The sequence below is a fragment of the Perca flavescens genome, chromosome 18 (assembly GCF_004354835.1).
Source record: "Perca flavescens isolate YP-PL-M2 chromosome 18, PFLA_1.0, whole genome shotgun sequence".
Lineage (NCBI taxonomy): Eukaryota > Metazoa > Chordata > Actinopteri > Perciformes > Percidae > Perca > Perca flavescens.
The window spans coordinates 18,742,990-18,761,993 of record NC_041348.1 but is presented as its reverse complement, the minus strand read 5'-3'; the positions used below and the strand labels follow the sequence as shown (position 1 = coordinate 18,761,993).

The window sequence follows — 19,004 nt, the reverse complement described above, 5'->3', positions numbered from 1 at the left end:
TGTATGGAAGCATAGCAAGAATGTCTTCTCTACATTTTTTACACGTGTATATTTACTTTTTGGAGCACATTTCCCATCATGTTTTTTCTTAATTACTTAATTAATACTAAATCTTAAACAGAACAGTTTATAGCCATCATAGCATTATTCTATATCATCTTGTTTATACACTACAATTCTTAAGGAAATGCCAGAAGATAGTTTTCTTTTCTTTGATCTAAAAAGCAATAGTGAAACTCTTTGAAGAGTCTCTAAAGAACAGAGTATGTTAGTTTAAATGATGTGAGCTAATATTTCCCATATTTAATGGCTTGATGGTGTTTTAAACAACGTCTCCTTCTAGGCAGCGCTGCGACCGTTGACTTCAAGGCACCTAACCCTAACCTTAACCATAACCATAACCATAACCATAACCATAACCATAACCATAATCCTAGTGCCTTCCAGGCAGCGTTGCCTGGAAGGAGACTTTGGGGGCTTAAAACACCAATAAACTATTTAATGAAGCCAGAAGACAAAACAAAAGACATTTGCACTCAGACATATCCTCATCAGTCATTATCAATCTAAATCCATGCAAGATACGCAGATTATTAGTTATCCAACAAAAGCATTTTGAGCTTCATATGTCACACACATTAAGTTTCTGCATTCAACGAGCGTAAATGAGTGTGAGGAAATGTAGTCAGAGTTTCCCATTTCCTCTCCATCATCCAAAATCAATTTCAAAATCATTTAATCTTAATCCACACAAACATACTTGGATAGAAACTCTGCTGTCACAGCTACTTAGAGCAGTGAAACTCCCATACTCCTTCTCTGTGTGGGAGTGGAGATAAATGGATAGATCATTAATAACAGGAAGTGCTGAGAATCTCTACTGTGCCCTGACTGAAACTGTTCTCCACTCAGCTTGGGATCAGCAGTTAACAGAAGAGACCAAAGAACCCAGAGCAGGGCTAACTAAAACTAGCAGAGTGCAGGTTAGCGGTGACGTACTGTACTGGTGTGGGTTTTCAGGAACTGCAGCAGGAAGATGGATGAGTGTGTGTGCTGTGGTCCTGACATGTTGCAAACAAGGACGACTCTGATTGGAGGATGCAGAATTCTGTTCATTCTCTCCAGAAATGGGTGGTCAGGCCATGAGGCAGAGACGATAGTTCATGGATGTTTGTTGAACCAATGTCACTTTCGGTGCAAGTGTGTGAGCAGGGTGGGAGAAAAGAAAGGATACTGAGAAAGTAAGAGGAGAGTGTGTGACAGAGAGAGGAAAAGGTGCAGGACTACTTATCTCTTCAATGTCAGCTTGAGATTGGCTCGCCAGCATCAGAGCTGTAAATACCACAATAACAGTCTGACTCCCTGGAGTAGGAGCACCCAGTTAAGACACAGTGGGAAAAAGCCCTGTTACATAATACTTTTTTACACTGTGGATCGACTATTGACAGAATGCCTTATTGGCAGACACTGTGAACATTTCTCACAGTGTGCATCAGAAACCTTAGCTCCACAGAGTGGGAACAACAATAGTGATGTCAATGCCAACAGGAGATTTTAGACTTTTAATGTTATCTCTGATGTTATTCTTGGGTTATACAACACCAGGCTGTAAGAGGTCTGACACAGTCATTTGTCATCATATCAGCGGGGAATGGTGTCCTGCGAAATACTGCATATGTTTCACCCGGTTAATTATTGTGATAAGCTGAGAAGTCAGTGGTTACTTGGCAAACACTGAGGAATGTTGAACTGCTGTCCAAGAGAACCGTTTTGTATCTGCTCAAAATATTTTCCCAAAATGTAGTAATTGCAATCATGGACCATTATTTTGGAGTCTTTGTTTGTTTCATGGACACCAGCAATCTCTAATCTATAAAATGATTTGGATCTTTCTGTCTTCAAACCATATCTTATATATAAGATTGCTTTACAGTAAGGGATTACAACATTCCAGCAAGTGACACATGCTGAAGCAAGCCTGTCAACAAAACTTGCGTAAGGTTGGATAAGCACAGATATCACCTGTGAATTGTTTTTCCAGTACCCCCTCTCTCATCCTGGGTCAAATGTACCCACGCATCTCTTTTTTCCCACATTAAACTGGTTCTAATGACATCCAGAAAATGCTCTGATTCTGGGAAAAACAAGCAGTAAGTGGGATCGATATAGTGACGACCTGTCAGACTGATACTGTAATTTTCTCTTCCAACTAGTTCTCCACCTCTCCCTTTCTCCCTCCTTGATTCTTTCGCTCTCCATTCTGTTGTTACTTTTGCTTTCTTTGTTCTTGGCTCTGGAAAACATTCAGGGAGGCTCTTACTGTTTTTACAAAGCCTGTGCTTGGGTGGGACTGCTGCTTTTGGAGGAGACTAGACAAAATCAGCAAGTGTGTGTGGCCCTGCTGACCTCTTACTGTCTGCAGCACAGGAGCTAAAGAGCACTGATATTAACTAAAGATTCATAATAATTTTATTCATCAACAGTAGAAAAAGAAGTTGAGTCAGCCATTCAAAACTAGCCAATTTCTTCATAAACTAGCCACCCCATGAGCCAGTGAGCTAGTTAATTCACTCAGTCAGACTTGCTTTCAAACACACAGTCTGTCAGATATCCAGAAACTTCCCCTGGGAAAAGCACCATCACAATTCCAGACTAGGAATGCCGACAAGAACTTATCACTACTGCTTTTTCCCCCATCTGATTTACAGGAAAGCTTTATTTGAAGTGATGAGGGAGAGGAGTTTTCAAGGCAACATAAAACTGACCTGCCTTTGTTTTTTTGTGGTAGATCTCTATCACATTTAAAAGAAATCTTCCAGATGTCCTTTAAGTGACATCCCTGTCTCTCATTCCCTTAATTCCTTTAACTGGCCCTTATTTTCTGTTACTCTTGTTGTCACTGGTAAATTTGCTCGGATAGCCTTCATTCTTAACGGGCCACTTGTGTAAACCTTGTAGGCCCTTAGGGATAATTGCCAAATTAGTGCATTCTTGCTGCCCTTGTCATAAATAAGTTTCATGTTCAATACGCTTGTCAGTCTTCAACTTCCTTTCTTTCTTTTGAGCAAAGATTTACTGTCACAACACTCACATCCACTTTACTGTATTTCGGTCTCTGAATCATGGCTGTGGTACTTGTTTAATTGGTGAGTCATGAGGTGTGTACAGTACATGCTGTAGCGTGTGTGTGTGTGTGTGTGTGTGTGTGTGTGTGTCATAACACTTAAGAATTGCTTCAGTATTGCTTTGCAGAGAAGAATGAAACCATGTATGCCTACGCAAATTTTGTGTGTGTGTGTGTGTGTAGGGTGCAGGGTCAATTGAGTACAGGCCTAGGGAGAGTAGATGTGAGAAACAGAAGGTCAAAGGTCGCTGGATAAGATGCAGGAGAATCCAGCGAGAGCTTGATGAAATTTCTTAGTTTTTGTCATTTTTTCTGCTCTTTCGTATCACATTCACACATTGTAACTTTTCCTTAACTACTTCCTATGGCCAGTTTTGTTCGACCTATGGTGCCCTAAAACATGCGCTATAAATACAACACCCATCAGTACAATTCATATAGTAACATCTTAACATACTTGTGAAAACCTTCTCCTTAACATCAGTGTAACATACAATAAGAAGTTCAGTTTAATCTGTGTCTTATTTTTTTCTTTATGTTTTTCTGTGTATTTGCAGGTGCTACCGTTCCCCAGCCAGGTGGTTTATAACCGCGTGGGGAAGTGCGGCAGCCGGACGGTGGTCATCTTGCTGAGATTACTGGCTGAGAAACACCAGTTCAACCTGGTCTCCTCTGACATCCACAATAAAACACGTCTCACGAAACATGAACAGGTAAGGGATAGGAGATGAGGTCAGTGCTGGGGCTGAACGATTAATCGTTTTCAAATCAACATTGCAATTTGAAAGACTGCGATTAGCTAATCGTGAAGACTGCAATTTAATCCAATGTGAATATTTAGTTGAATCTTTGACATAACACTTCATAACATTTGGTTTAACAATTTTTATTCCTCTTTTTGTTATTATATTTAATGTTTTTTCATAAGATAAATGCTGGAATTATATTACATATCAAAGATTCTTTGCAGAAATGTCCTATTTTCAGTGGATTTTTCCTTTATTTTTTATTACTTTATTTAACATCATCGTAGAAGGTGCAATATGTAGATGCTGCTATTGAACTGAGGCATATAAAAAATTTCAGTTTACAGGAAAGTACTGATATTTTTTATTGGAATTGTTTTTTATTATAATAACTTTAGCTTTTGTGATAAATGTTCTGTGTTTGACTGTTCAATGTTCCATGCTTATTAAAAGAAAAACACTTATGGCCCTATTTTAACGCAAATATCAAACGTGAAACGCAAGTAGCTTTGTGGGCGGATCTCGGGCGCTGTTGCTATTATACCGGCGGGATAAATGACTCTTGCGCCCAACGCAAATCTAAAATGGGCTGGTCTGAAGTAGCTAGGTGTGGTTTGGGTATCACGTGCAATAAACCAATCAGAGCGTCATCTCACATTCCCTTTAAGACCGGGTGCCGATGTTGCTGCGGCCTCTCGGGCGCATCTCCTCAATTCTGGAGAGGATTGCTGCAGCCATGGAGCGTGGGCCTCCAACGGCACCACCTGCTCCTGTTGTGCCCCTTCCTCCTCCCCCCACTCCGTCTCCATCTACCCGCTCCACCAGGAGCGCATCGCGCATTGCCACCCCCGGACCAGATCCTGCCGGAGTGTCAAATCCCGCCGTAGTTCAACATCACGTCTCCTTAAGTCCTCTAATATTTCCTTATTTATGTCATCAACACATCCATGATTCATGGAAATTTTGTGTAAAACACAACAAGCCACACACTTTTTGAGGACTGTACTGTAAAGTGCCTCCTGACCTATCCAAACACCTGAAGCGCATTTTCTGTAATATTTTGTGAGTATGTATGGTTTGCAAAAATGGGAACTGCTGCGTTCGTGTAGATGAGAGAAGCAAAGTGTATGCGCTACACGCTACATTATGGCCAAGCATGCACCCCTAAATAGCATCTGAATAACTGCGGCACTGACTTTAGACCAGTGCCACTGACTTTAGACCAGGTTTTTCCTGGTCTGTGGCGGAATTGTTTTCTGAAATTGCAAAATAGCACTGGGGAACGTTTGCGCCTGAACACGCCTCCTCTTTTCGCTGAACCGCTCCTGGGAGCGCAAATACATTCCCTAATTTACTGACGTGCGTCTGTGGAGGGAAAAGTCCGCTGTGCAGCAGGTGCAAAATAGGAATGTTACATGCGTCGGTGTACAAAGGCAATTGCGCTAAGTACAAGATAGGGCCCTTAATCTATGTTATCATCCTTGCATAATGCTCCATGACATGTTTTATCTGTTACATAGTGAATATTGAACTCTAGCTAAACCAAAAAAAAACACAAATCGAATCATAATTGCAATATCTGGCAGACAAATTTGATTTTCCCCCCATATTGTTCTGCCCTGGTGCGTGCGTGGGGGTATTGCAGGGATGACTCACATCCTCATATGACCACTTTTGAATGGTGAGCAGATGCTAAATATGTCTAACCATTGCTGACCGAGTTGATGTAAAAGTTTTGTCAATATTAAAACAGCTACTTGTTTATCCATTCATCAAACCCTGACGTGCTGGCTGCTCACACAGTGGCAGGACACCATCAGACTCATTAATTCTCTGGACATAAAACATCTCTGTGAATAGTCCTAAGCAATGCTCCTCAGAGCGAGTGTGTGCATTCCTCATGTTCCAGTGTGCAAGGGGGGTCTGTTTAAAAGTGTACATCTGTGCTTGTGTTTGTGTGTGATTCTCCGTGATGTATATCTCCGTCTTTGTGTGTTTATTTGCATGTTTACTTTTGTGTGTGTTGATTTATGCAAATCCAGATGCACGTCTCCTAAGTTTAGAGATGCTCGTCTCATCAGTTGTGGTTCTGGCTCGAGACTGCAATTTTTGGACCGTTTTCTTTCTGGCTCTCCCAGCAGTCCGCTAATGGATTTGCCCAGGGTTGATGCCTCGTGTGTGGGTTGCCAAAAAGTGAAGGTGCCTTATTTGTGTGGAACTTTGCAGAGCTTCTGCAGATTTGTGGCGTATAGTGACCCATCTGTCCCTTTCAGTACAGAGCGAACAGGCTCTGTGGGAGAGAGAGGTTTAAGACATTTCCTGGAGGAGGGGGGGGGTCTCTTCCTTAAAAACCTCCAGAAACAGAAAGACACCATATTTATTGTAAGTGTGTCTGAGTTCATGTGGTATTGTGTTTCCTTCCTCTTACCAAAAAACATTCACCAGCAGACAGATGCTCTAAAGCCATGAACCTTGTGTATCTGCATCACACAGCCACAGATATGCAACCACCAGAAAGTGACTGGCTCCTGCAGTACAAACGAAGATTGTAAACAGTTATTCCCTAGCTCACCATCTACACTTGAAGCAACAGTTTGCCTTTGGTCACTTACAGAGCATTGGATTGTTGGGTGCTAAAAGAAGATTAAATTTGGTTAGAAATGGCTGCTAAAACTCTAATTTCAAGTCAAGGAGTCTTTTTTTCTAATGTAAGAGATTGTGCCCTTTTTTGTTTTTAAATTGAGGATATTTATTTAGAAATAAGGCACTCACTTCCTGTGCATTGTATAAATACTCTTTGAGCAGATACACAAGCTTTGTATGGGCAGTTCCTGTAATATGTGGACTGATCCTCTTGGAGTGCTTTTCTATAACGTCTGGCCTACATATTTGTCTCTAACGCAGTCTATTTAGGCATTTCTTTAGTTGATATATAGAGACAAATTTAATTGAGTTGAATGCAGATCAGCAGTTGTAGCTTTCTGTGTTTTTTGCTCTTCCTCCGTTCCCCTGAGGAGCTCTGTGTGGGCGCCACGGGGGCTCAGGAAGGAGGGGGGCAGGGGTCGGGGGCTGCAGGTATGCCTGGAATCTCCGACTGTCCTCCACTTTCTCTCTGTCTCCATGCAGCTCTCCCTGGTAAATGAGAGGGGGGTTTGGCCAGACAGACCAGAGGGGTGGGTCAGAAAACACACACACACACACACACACACACACACACACACACTCACCAAATGTGCCAAATGTGTTCAGGGTCTGCGCATCAACCTGGGCGTAGGGGAGGGGACATCAGGGGTTAGGTCTGGGCTAATTGGTCTGGACTAATAGCCAAGGGGGGCGGTTTGTGGAAAATAAACTTTTTTTTTTATGTAGAATTGAAATGGATTAGAAGAGACAGAGAGCATGCAATAGGGACCCATAGTGGTGAATTAACTTTTAGAGCTAATGAAAGTTTGAAATTATACATTTTATAGCGGGAGAGATCCACAGAAAGTGGAAGCAGAGTGAGTGGAAATGTAGTGAGTTTATAGAGAAGAGGGAGGAGTGTTAAACCCAAATCTGACTGGGGCCTCAGATTAACTTCTCAGTGTACATAAACAAGTATACATATTACTGGTGCTGTCCAAATAGTGTTGCTGTGATGTATCAGGTGCCTATACATAGTTTATGAGAGCAGAACATTCAAACAGGACATTCAGTTCCTCAGATGATCAATGCACTCTGCTGGAAATATCTTTAAGTAAAGAGTGATACAGTCTGTTAAGACAGGACACTACAGAATACAGTATATGAATTAGACAGCTAATATAGAGAAAGATTAACATCATTAAGATAAAAACCATGTATGGTGCTTATGTGTAGTATTATTTTGTTTTGAGAAAAAACACTTTTAGGGATTATTATTTTGAAGATGCTTTGAGAAGAGTTGCATTCATATTTTATTATTTTGTATTTGCTTCTCACATAAAGGCTCATTCAAATTGAAAATAAGAACAATAAAGATTTTCTCCAACTGACAGTGTTTTAAATCTGTTGGTTAGTGTAAGGAACAGCTACCTCTCCAAACTCAGGCAAATTAATTCAATCAATTCTTATTTTTCTCTCATTAAATTTGCTGCTACTGTACCTGTCTCCTCTGAAACAACCAGACGTGTTCCTTTCTTTCTGCTTGTAGAGTCTGTTTCCAAGGAATGATTCATTGAAAGTGTTTTAGCCATAGACTGTATGAAATAGGTTTTGACTCATCCAGTTTCACTCTGGAATCTCCCCTGGAAGCATTGTCAGAGAATCACCTAGAATTAGCAGAATTGCACCTAGTCTGGCCAGATGGTGTCCTTTTCTGCTGCCACAGCTTGATCTGATAGATCAATGAAGGATTTGTGAGCACCATGCTTCCTCACAGAGAGTATGACTGTATGATTGTGCTATTGATCTTTCAACAAACACTGCTAGAGTCTGCTCTCTCACTGGCCCAAAAAACTGCGAACTACTGAACTCCTAACCCTGCTCTCCTGTGGCATCAAATGTCAAAAACATGGAGTGTGGACTCCACATAAACTGTGTCAAGCTGTCACACACAATTGAAAGTATTATTGTATTGTTATCTGGTCCCTTGCTATTTCCAGATGTATCCAGCTTTCCATGTATTTTGCATCAAGCCAGATGTTCACAGTCCCTGAACTAGCACACACACACACTTCTGCCTTCAGTGTGTGCATGTTAGCATACTGACAATAGCATTTAGCTCAAAGTGCTGCTGTTTAGTTCAGCTTCACAGAAGTAGCCTGAAGAATCAATTTGAGTAGCCTACCTGTGAAGAGAATCATTGAGCTTATTTTTATTCAGGACCTTCAAAACAGCTTCTGGATCAATGGGGGTATTTGAGAGGGTGATGAGATGTTTCTACCACAGCTGCTGTTGAAGCCTCTTCATCTTCCGTTTCATAGAGGTTTCAGTTCATGATGCTTCAGTCAAAGAGCTAATGTGAGGGATCTGCACTGCATATGGAACTACGATATCTCTAGGTCTTGTTTTGGCTTCTGTGAGCATGCCACTCCATGCAGACCTGGAACGCCTTTGGGATGTTTTTTTAATCTGTCATAGCAGCAGAGGAGGAAGAATAATTGCTTTAAAAATGTTGGCTTTCTCCTACGCATGACATGACCGCGGGGGATAGTGATGAATCTTGTTAGATGAATGAAACAATCTGAAACTTTGCAGTCAAGAAGAAGATTTATTTATTTATATACACATTAATCAACATTTCTGTAAATGCACCAGTGTTAGCCAGTTGTCTAATTTTCAACTGTAGTCCTAGTTGCACACATGTCTTCATGGTGGAAAGAAACCCACGCAAGCACGGGGAGAACATGCAAACTTCACACAGACCTGGGACGACCTGGGTTTGAACCCAGAACCTTCTTGCTGTGAGGCAGAAGTGCTAACCACTGAGCCACCGTGCAGCCTGAAAGAGTTTGTAACTGTGGCAAGGTCAGTCTGTAGTGGAAGATTCTGCAAATCAAATCAAGGTGGACCCACAGCCGGATAGACACACAACCAAAGTATTACCATATTCTGTCTGTCAGGAGCTTGCATATTCTTTTTGGTTATCGTCTTTTAATGTGTTTTTTCTACCATAACGTTATGCACTGGCATTTAGGATTTGATCTTAACTCGTCTCAGATGATTGGCATTGATAATGGCATATACTGTGTTTTACACATAATAATTCTGTGATGTCACATCAAATTAATTGTGTTTTTTGTGTGTTTTTTCAGGTGGATCTCATGAAGAACATCAGTAATATCCCTCAGCCATTCCTCTACACACGGCATGTTCACTTTCTCAATTTTACCAGGTACGGTAGTCCACCAATGTACAATGATGCTTAGCAACATCATTTCGAAACTTAGCAACATCATTTCGAAACCAGCAACTCTTAATGTTTGTTGCAAATCTGTACAGGTCTTAACTTACATTTTTATTTGTCTTTGTAAGGTTCAGGATAGAGCAGCCAGTCTATATCAACATAATCCGGGACCCCATCAACCGGTTCCTCTCCAACTACTTCTTTCGTCGCTTTGGTGACTGGAGGGGTGAGCAGAACCACCTTATCCGCACTCCAGGGATGAAAGATGATGAAAGATACCTGGTGAGACTTTTTTTTTTTTTTTTACTCTGAAGAGAACGGAGCTCCCACCAGCGTCCACGGGAGATGGTTGTTTACATAATCTTTTTTAGATGTATCGAAAACATAACAGCTAGAGCGTTTATTCTTTTTGCAGCAGAAAGCTACGATTTCTGTCTTTCGAGTCGTTACGTTGTACGCTCGGGATGACGCTATCATGTTACGTGACCACGTGACAGTGTTCTATTACAGATGAAAATCAGAACGCCTTTACACTCTGCTCATAAAAATGAGCATATCTCAAAAACAAAAAAATGTGCATAGTTCAAATAACTTTTGGAATGTTAAGAAATATTTTGTTCATGTTTCTTGATTAAGAAATCTTTGTGTGTTTATTTAGTAAAACGTGCTGAAAACACATTTTTATTTTTTTATTTTTTTATTTATGACACAATTTCAATACTTTTATTAATTATTATAGTTTATCGAATTACCTTTCAGCTCAAGTTGTACTGATTGTAGGGATATGAAGCATTTGAAGATTCTCTAAGAAATGACAGCACAATAAGCAAAAATACCAACGTAGGCAATGGCAGATCATTTCTATTGCAGAAGGTCAAAGGGTTAAGCAACAGTTAATTATTGTTTCTGGCTTGAAGCTATTTTGTTAAGCATAAATAATAGAAATGTACACATTACAAGCTGTATTTTATTATTTTTGTAGGTACAGTACATATATGTATTGTGGAGTAAATGAGTGTCTGATAATTATTGCTTTTTCACAGACTGGATTCATTTCTCTGTTAGGAAAATTATGCATATACACAGTACACATTTTTGAGCTTTGTGCTCTTGATGGTGTCTTGAACGTTTTAATGGTCTAGGAATTCACACTTGGTATAAGTTTCTATTGATATGACCCTGCGAACAGCTTAATAATACATACATGTGAGGTGAACCACTTTTCATTCAGGAGAACTACTTCTGCCTCTTTGTTGGAGTCTCACACAAAGTGCAGTCATGCAGGTGGATAGGGCCTGTTGATTAATTAGCTGTAGTTATGTGGCCAACACTTTGCACCTGCCAGAAAAGGTTTGTATTAGGAGAAATGAATTAACAGCTAGCCGCATCAGTCACCTTTTTTCTTTCTATTTTTTCATGCAGTGGATCTTTGGCCATAACATTATGTCAGAATTGTGAAGAAATGAACTAAAAAGCCCCCCCTCTTAAAACATCTCCCCAAAATCTTAAAATAATATGTTCTAACCAATAGGAGCCAATACAGTATACAGAGCTAATAATTAAACTGGCTTCATAAAGGGTACCCCTTTTACTATGTTGCCCCATTGCCAAGGGAAACAGTGCCCAATGTAGACAACCTTTCTAACAATATTATTTAAAGGGTCAAACAAATACTGACTCTTTTAGCCTTTTTCCTTTCCTTCATCTTGGTCACAGTGCCCATTTACTCTCACATGGACATTAGCTAAATCAATGCCTCGGATGTTTATAGTTTGAAATACTAATGCATTTGCAGTATTTGACAGAGCTGCACAGTTACTTTATGACTGAGTCAATAGCTTGCCAATAACACTGCTTTAAATCTGTATCTGTTTTGGTTCCAGGCCAGCTAGTTTCATAACCTGAAGCTCAGTTGAGACATGTAAAATGTAAAATGTTGCAAATCATTTCTTTTTCTGGTATGAGCTTTATGTACACTAATTATGGAGGCATAAGCCAGGAGACATTGTACAGAGAGACAGTAATGATACTGACTGTTGCACTATGTTATATAAACACACTGTATAATCTTCCACAAAAGATTGTAACAAGAATATATTACTGACATTCATTTTTTTTATCACCAGTTACTTCTATATTAACTTTATAAATGTTAAAATATAAGCAACAGAACATTTGTTATACATAAATATGTCAAAACCACACTCAGCTCTCTTTGAAGATGTTTTACACGTGGAGTACAGTTAGCAGTGAAGTGATGGGTCTAATGTGAGGTTGGAAGTCCCCTTAAATAAGACAACTACATTTGGGATTAAGGGAGCAGGTAGAAAAAAACAGAAAATAATTTGTCTATGAAAGCAGGTCAAAACAATGATTATATCAATACTTTCATGGCAAATCAATATCCAGGCACAAAGACAGGTACACTCCTTGTCATTCGTCCAACAGTCCTCCATACTGTCAGAGAGAGAACAGGAAGAGTGAATGTCATTCTGGCTTGAGTCTGACTGTGTGTAATTAAGTATTGCACTGCTTTCCCTGGAGTTTTGGACCATGTGAGTTGAGTTATTAAAGTATGCAGACCACGGGGCCCCATGCTACAGTTAAAGGGGCGGGGGAGGCTGTATTGCTGTAGACTGGCTGTGTGTGTGTGTTTGTGTGTGTGTGCATGTGTCTGTGTTCAAGATTTTGTTAGTGCTCACATCTTAGTTTAAGTAGTTAGAGTACAGTACCGCTTACATATTAAACTTCACGCATTCTCTGTAAAATCAGCAACCCAAAATAATGAGACTGTAGCATTGATTCTCAGCAGCAATGTCACCTTCAATGAGTTATTTGATTCACTGTCGATCCAAAATAATTCAAGTTTCTGTGTGTTTTGTAGAGAGGTCCAGATTTGAGGCCAGGAGATGAGTGTCCTTACTAGTATAGCATTTAAAAATATATGTGTATCAGCGTGAGTGCAGCCCTGCGCTGAGTTTATATGAGAGGTGTCAATGAAAGAACACTGTCAGTTTTCTAGCCGGCGCCAAGGGAACCTGATGCACGTGTTACTGAGACATTCCTGTGGTCGGCTTGGATTTTCCGTCAGTCCCCCACACCCCTTTTTACACACATACACTATACAAAGGTATGCACTGGACACTTGAACGCAAAGTGTACATTGAGCACATGCATGGATTGTCACTTAGGACTTATGGGCTTTTATTTTGAATGAAGCCAGCTCAGATTGATCAGGTCAGATTTTTTTCACTAACGGTACAGAGTTAAAGGTCCCATGGCATAAAAATTTCACTTTATGAGTTTTTTTTAACATTAATATGCGTTCCCCCAGTCTGCCTATGGTCCCCCAGTGACTAGAAATGGCGATAGGTGTAAACCTCCTTATGAGGTCATAAGGAGCAAGGTTACCTCCCCTTTCTCTGCTTTGCCCGCCCAGAGAATTTGGCCACCCATGAGAGAGAGACATCATGGCTTTAAAACGAGCAAAGTGGCAGTTGGTCAAGGCCACACCCCGACCCTCCACTTTGCGCCCACCCCCCTCTCTCCTCCTCAATAGCTACAGACACAGACATGGCACATACTAAGGAAAGCTCATTGTGGGAATGGCTCTAGTGGCTGTAATTCTGCACCAAGGCTGGAAAGAGACTTCAGATACAGTATTAGGGGACCACTAAGGTCTATATAAAAGCATCCAAAGAGCACCATGTCATGGGACCTGTTAGTGTGTTTTTATATGCGTGTATAAAAATGATAAAAACAATATGTGGTGAGTGATTAATTAGGTTCCGCCCTACCACAATGTGTGTGTATGCCTTTGTTCATACATATGTGGGAATGCATGCAAACACATGCACAATTTCTACAGTATGAGGTAATTCAGTGTCTTCACTAAAGCCAAAGAACACAGGTTAGTTCTCACAGTTCAAAAATACAGGTTTGATCAGGTGAAATTCCCACAGCGTGTAAAAATCGTCAGCTCTCAGGTAACCCGATGTTTACAGTGACACATGCAACTGTCAAACAAGTAACAAGAGAGGCTTTACTGGCATGCCTTGACATTAGAAACAGTAGCGTGGTGTATCTGTCACAGGGTTGATAGGGGGCAACTGACACATGAAGTTTAATGGTCACATTTATCTGGTGTTGTCTAAGCAAGCATATGATTTTTTTTAAGACACAGAAAAGTATCTTTGTATAGATTTCTGTGATTGGCCATGTAGTTTCTGTGTTGTCTGCTAAAGAGCTGAAACAAATGATATCAGTTATTGCAAGTTTAAATGTGATTTGACCCAGGTGCACCACTCCCATGCTCCCTGATGAATGCTGAGGCAAACTGTCCCATGGGAAAGGTTTACATCATCAATTACTCCTGATTCATGCATACATTCCATTCAGTGAAACGGGAGGCCGTCGTAGAGATTAGGGCCTATTTTGCTACAGTTTCTGTGCCTGCTCAATTGGCTTAATCCACGGTGAGAATAGGAACAATGAGCTTGAGTGTGCACACAGGAGTTCTCTTCTAAATACTAATGGGTCCTCTAAAGAGAGTGCGTATTGTCTGACGGCTGTGTGTATGCTTATTTGATTGTGCGTAGTTGTATATGAATGAGTTGTGGCTGGATTCCCAGAGGTCCCCTAAATACTGAGGCATAAGGGTCCTGCGTCAAGTGTCGGAGCAAAGCGGAGGAGGGACTTCCTAGCAATGAGCCATGTGTGTCGGGGAAGGGCATCACACGTGTCACTTCCTGTCTGGCTTTCTCTGTTTCTTTTTGTCTGGCTTTTCTCGCTTTTTTTATTCATAATTTGGCTCATAATGATTTTCTTCAGAGCTTTTGTGCTATGCTGCTTTTAGACTGATTGTAGATTCCCATTATCTGTTTATTAGCATGGCAAGTGTGTTAAATGTAACAGTGTTGCATTTTAATTCAAGTTAGTTCATTTATAGTCTTTGCCAGACCTTCCTCCACAGCGCCGCGGAGGAGGGTCTGGCTAGTCCGCATACCATTCCGGGATGGGAAAAAAACGTGCTCTGGTTGATTGGCATGTCTTTAAACCAATCACAATTGTCTTGGGTAGCGCCAAGCGCCAGACTGAGCCCTGGTGCCGCTGCTAAATAACCTTGGGAAGGAACTTGTACTTTCAAAGGTTGTTTTAGTCTTGCTAGTTTGGCGTTGGTTAAGCTAGCTGTCTGGATTTACCCTGCAGAGATCTGAGCAGCAGTTAACCATAGTCCTCATAAATCGACCAGACTTCAAAATTCCAACACAAGGAAAGCGGAAGGTAACGGACATGTGGCCGTAAAGAGGGACCACTGGCGGAATTTCCGGTGGCAACAGACCAATCCCGGAAGTTAAACGTTGTTATAGGATATAGACTAGTTGATGTATCAACTGTAACTTGAGTTTCTTCACATCTCAAATCTTCACGTGATTCATTGTTTCTCACACAGGAATCTTTATTAAGAAAATGTAACACTCACCACTGACAGGAAACTGTAGTCGAAATGGCAAGGAGATCTACTCATAATGGATAACGCTGGGTACTGACACTGTCATTCTTTGAATAAAATTATGAATCAAATAAAAAGCATGGGCAAACTTATCACAAGTCGGACACAACTCGTACTCTAACAATAGTGCAACACTGAACTGTTTTCTAAAGGTTCCTCTGGGGTTTAGTTGTGGTTTCTTTAAAAAGCTTTCCAGTGGTTTGCTCCACTGATCACCAATAAGTCTTGTTTCCAGTGCATAGTGCAGCTCAGTCATAAAGTTCAAACAAACCCTGCAGCAGCATGGTGAATCAGACACAATTGCACCACAGTATTCAGCTGCGAGGAGAAAATAACTGTGCATAATTTATATCAGCCCAGCTTATGTATATAGGCTTTCAAGCTCTTCCTGTCAAGTCTATCTTATGAGAAGCTTAATAGAAATGAAGATGATTAGTTATCAGATTTATGATTGATAAGTTTATGCAACTTATACCTTGTGTAACTGTCTAAAAAGCACACAATCCATCGCCTACATACTCATACACACGTTTTTTTTTGCCTTTATCCATGATTACACCCCTGTCAGTGAGGTGTTTTCGACAGCTCAGTCACCTGTTTCCCAATGTTCATCCTCAGTCCACTCACATCTCACTCTCAATAGTAGACTGCGTCTTTTGGGAAGGTCTGGGCCTCTGGTCCTGTCTGACCCAACTTAATCTCTGTGATCGAGCATGTTGGCCTCAAAATTTTCTCTGACAAATTGCTGTTTCAAATCAGCCGTTATCAGCTTGTCAAAATATAAATCTTAAAGGACAAGCTTTGCACAATCATTACACTTTCAGTTTGTGTACACTTGCAGATCCAATTCTCTTTTATACATCGGGACTGTCAACACCTTTTGCCTCGTGCATGCTACTGTATGTGTTTGTTTGAGCACATGTGGTGCATGCGTGTGTGTGTGTGAGTGTGAGTCATGCCTCGTGGCGTGTTTTGTTGCTCGGGACTTGTTGCCATCCATAAGGCTTACGTCACCTGACACGGATTTCACTGCTAGTTCCACAGCGCTGTGGCTGGCCAGCTACACTCCTGCATGCGTGTTTTTAATCTGTCCTTTGCTTTTTTGCCTTTCGTTATTTAATAGCTCCCACATTTAGACAAGGGTTGTTTTAAAGTTCACATCTCTGATCTAATCACTTTATTATAAATTATAATACATGAGATGTTAAGGTTCATACCTGCTTGATCACTGCATAATGACAAGCCACCGTTTCTATCTGATTTCAGCAGCTAAATCCTGGTAATAACCATCCAATAATAATCCATACATAACTGTATGTGCTCTTATCGGACACCTCAGCCTCTGAGGTGAAGGGGCAAAGCTTATCTTTGTGCTCAGGATGTTGTTTTGCATAGCACTTCTTAGATGATGACTATGAGGGAGTTCACAGCAGTGCTGGTTAGGGACTCCCTCTAGCGGAAGAAACTAATCATTACAATTGCGTTTTAGCTAATTGACTGACTGCATAAAACTATAAAGGAATGAGTACAGTAAAATTGAAAGGATTGTAATGTGTTTGTGTACTTTCAGGATATCAATGTGTGCATTCTAGAGAACTACCCAGAGTGCTCCAACCCCAGAGTTTTCTACATCATTCCCTACTTCTGTGGACAGCATCCTCAATGCAGGTATCTAAGGACTCTCAAGTTGCATGAGAAACCATTTTAAAGTTTTAGACATTAGCAAACATGTCATGTAAACTCGGTGCTCGGTTCCTGTCTTTGTCTCCTACTCTTCACTTTTATTCCTTCTCCACTAGGGAGCCAGGAATATGGGCTTTGGAGAGGGCCAAACAGAATGTGCAGGAGAACTATCTCCTTGTAGGTATACTGGAGGAGCTGGAGGATGTTCTGCTCCTGTTGGAGAGGCTCTTACCTCATTACTTTACTGGAGTACTCAACATCTACAAGAGCCCTGGTGGGTGCACATTCCAATTTTTCCTATGTTGAAGTATGACATTTACAGTACAGCTGTTGTTCCCTTCAAAACTTGAAGTTTCATTTCTTAAACATGCTGTATGTTGTAGTCTGATTCTTTGATTATATTCCTACATACAACTGATTTCTTCTTAGTGTATGTTTTTTTTCTTCCATATTCTTTCTACAGACTACAAGAAGATGGGGAACATGACAGGCACAGTCCGTAAACATACACCCACTCTGGAGGCCCTGCAGGTGCTGTACCACCGCATGCGCTATGAGTATGAGTTCTACAACTTCATCCGAGACCAGTTCCACCTCATGAAGAAAAAAATTGGTCTCAAGTCTGTCTCCCAAACCGCCGCCCACTCACCCGCTTTCCTACGAGAGCTGGCCCTCCGAACCCCAGAGCCTCTGGATGAAGACGAGGAGCTGGACACAGACCTGGAGGATGCCAACAGCTGGCTGGTTCATTCCTAAAGACTGTTTCATGAACAGTGGATGTAGCCCGAAAAAGCTGGTTGGCTAGAATTGGCTGGAGATAGCAAGAGGCAGCCTGAGGGCAAAGGGGAGCGTTCCCCGTCATTCAGCATTCCTAAAAAAAGTGAGGTGTGTTTAGGGGTGTGTGGATCGTGATGCTTGTGTTTTTACGGGCTCTGTTTTCCATATGACTCCTATCATGACAGACTCAGCACTGAGGACTATAGGGTTGAGTAATTGGTCAAAATGCTCTATTTAAAAAATTGACCAAGGACAGTGGGAAATAATGTTATGCTCAATTTGCTTGACTCAAGTTTTGTTTTAATTTGAGCTTGTTTTTGGGTTAATTTATGTAAAAAGCATCATTGCTGTTATCTCCAGGAGAGATTAGTGCAAGATGATATTCGAAATGTTGGTCGCTGGGGGTGTTTACTGTAGGCAAAAACTTCAGAAACATAGTCCAAGAAAGAGCTTCATACTCCATGAAAGGGGTTAATGTCCTAAAAGCTGGAATGGGAAATGGTATACACGAATAAAAAAGTACCAAAACCCCTTTTTGTATAAGTTGTCTAGGACTGTTGTAAGTGCCAAACCTTGCTAACCCTCAATTTCCACCGGTTGCGGTACGTCTGTGGATCCGCTCCGGAACGGCGACGGAGTCATTAGGTTTCCATTAAAGTCAGTGTGTGTATTTCCACTGATTTCACAACGGCTGCGTTCCGACTCCGGCACAGCTCCGGCGATCCGCAGCCCTCCGCAGCAGATACGCAGAGCTTCTATTTTTGCCAGATGCCGGTGAGCTCCGCAGCAGTTCAGCACACGGCAGATAGTGCGGGACAGGAAGTTGAACACAAAAACAAAATAAAACATCCGGTTAATTTTCAAAATAAAATACACCGTGTTCACGGCGGATCATATTTCCCTGCACTACACCTTGAAAACACAGCACAGAGCTGTTTCCCCTCTACTCCTCTGGATGGAAACTAACTGTTGTTGGTTTTGTGGTTCTATTCTACGTGAATTTGCGAGATCTCGTGGGTCCTTGTGACTACAGCTGTCAGTCATGGCCTGGTGGGTATTGACAGATGGCGGAGCACAGAGCTGACACGCAGCAGAGCCGGTCCGCAGACATTCTGCATTTGGTGGAAATCCCCAGTTCCAGTAACTGGCAAACTCTGCACACAGCAGAGTTGTGACATAAGCAAGTCAGTTGTTATAGTATTGGTCTGTAACATTTTGTTTAATTTGTAAGATATTATTAGGTATAAATGAGGGTAGACAGTAAGCACTCAATTATGAATTCAAAGAATTCCAACT

At 41.2% G+C, this 19,004-nt stretch overlaps 1 protein-coding gene across 1 annotated transcript in view; it reads left to right on the top strand.

The window, feature by feature from the left end:
- The window catches only part of usta (uronyl 2-sulfotransferase a), a 54,184-nt gene extending 35,611 nt beyond the window's left edge, over positions 1-18,573 (top strand). Inside the window, exons 3-8 of the mRNA XM_028604426.1 lie at positions 3,682-3,837; positions 9,645-9,724; positions 9,865-10,018; positions 16,819-16,916; positions 17,048-17,205; positions 17,395-18,573. Of these exons, the coding sequence (XP_028460227.1) occupies positions 3,682-3,837; positions 9,645-9,724; positions 9,865-10,018; positions 16,819-16,916; positions 17,048-17,205; positions 17,395-17,687 (939 nt within the window). The 3' untranslated portion in view covers positions 17,688-18,573. The remainder of the gene's footprint in view (positions 1-3,681; positions 3,838-9,644; positions 9,725-9,864; positions 10,019-16,818; positions 16,917-17,047; positions 17,206-17,394) is intronic.
- The last annotated feature ends 431 nt before the right edge of the window (positions 18,574-19,004 follow it).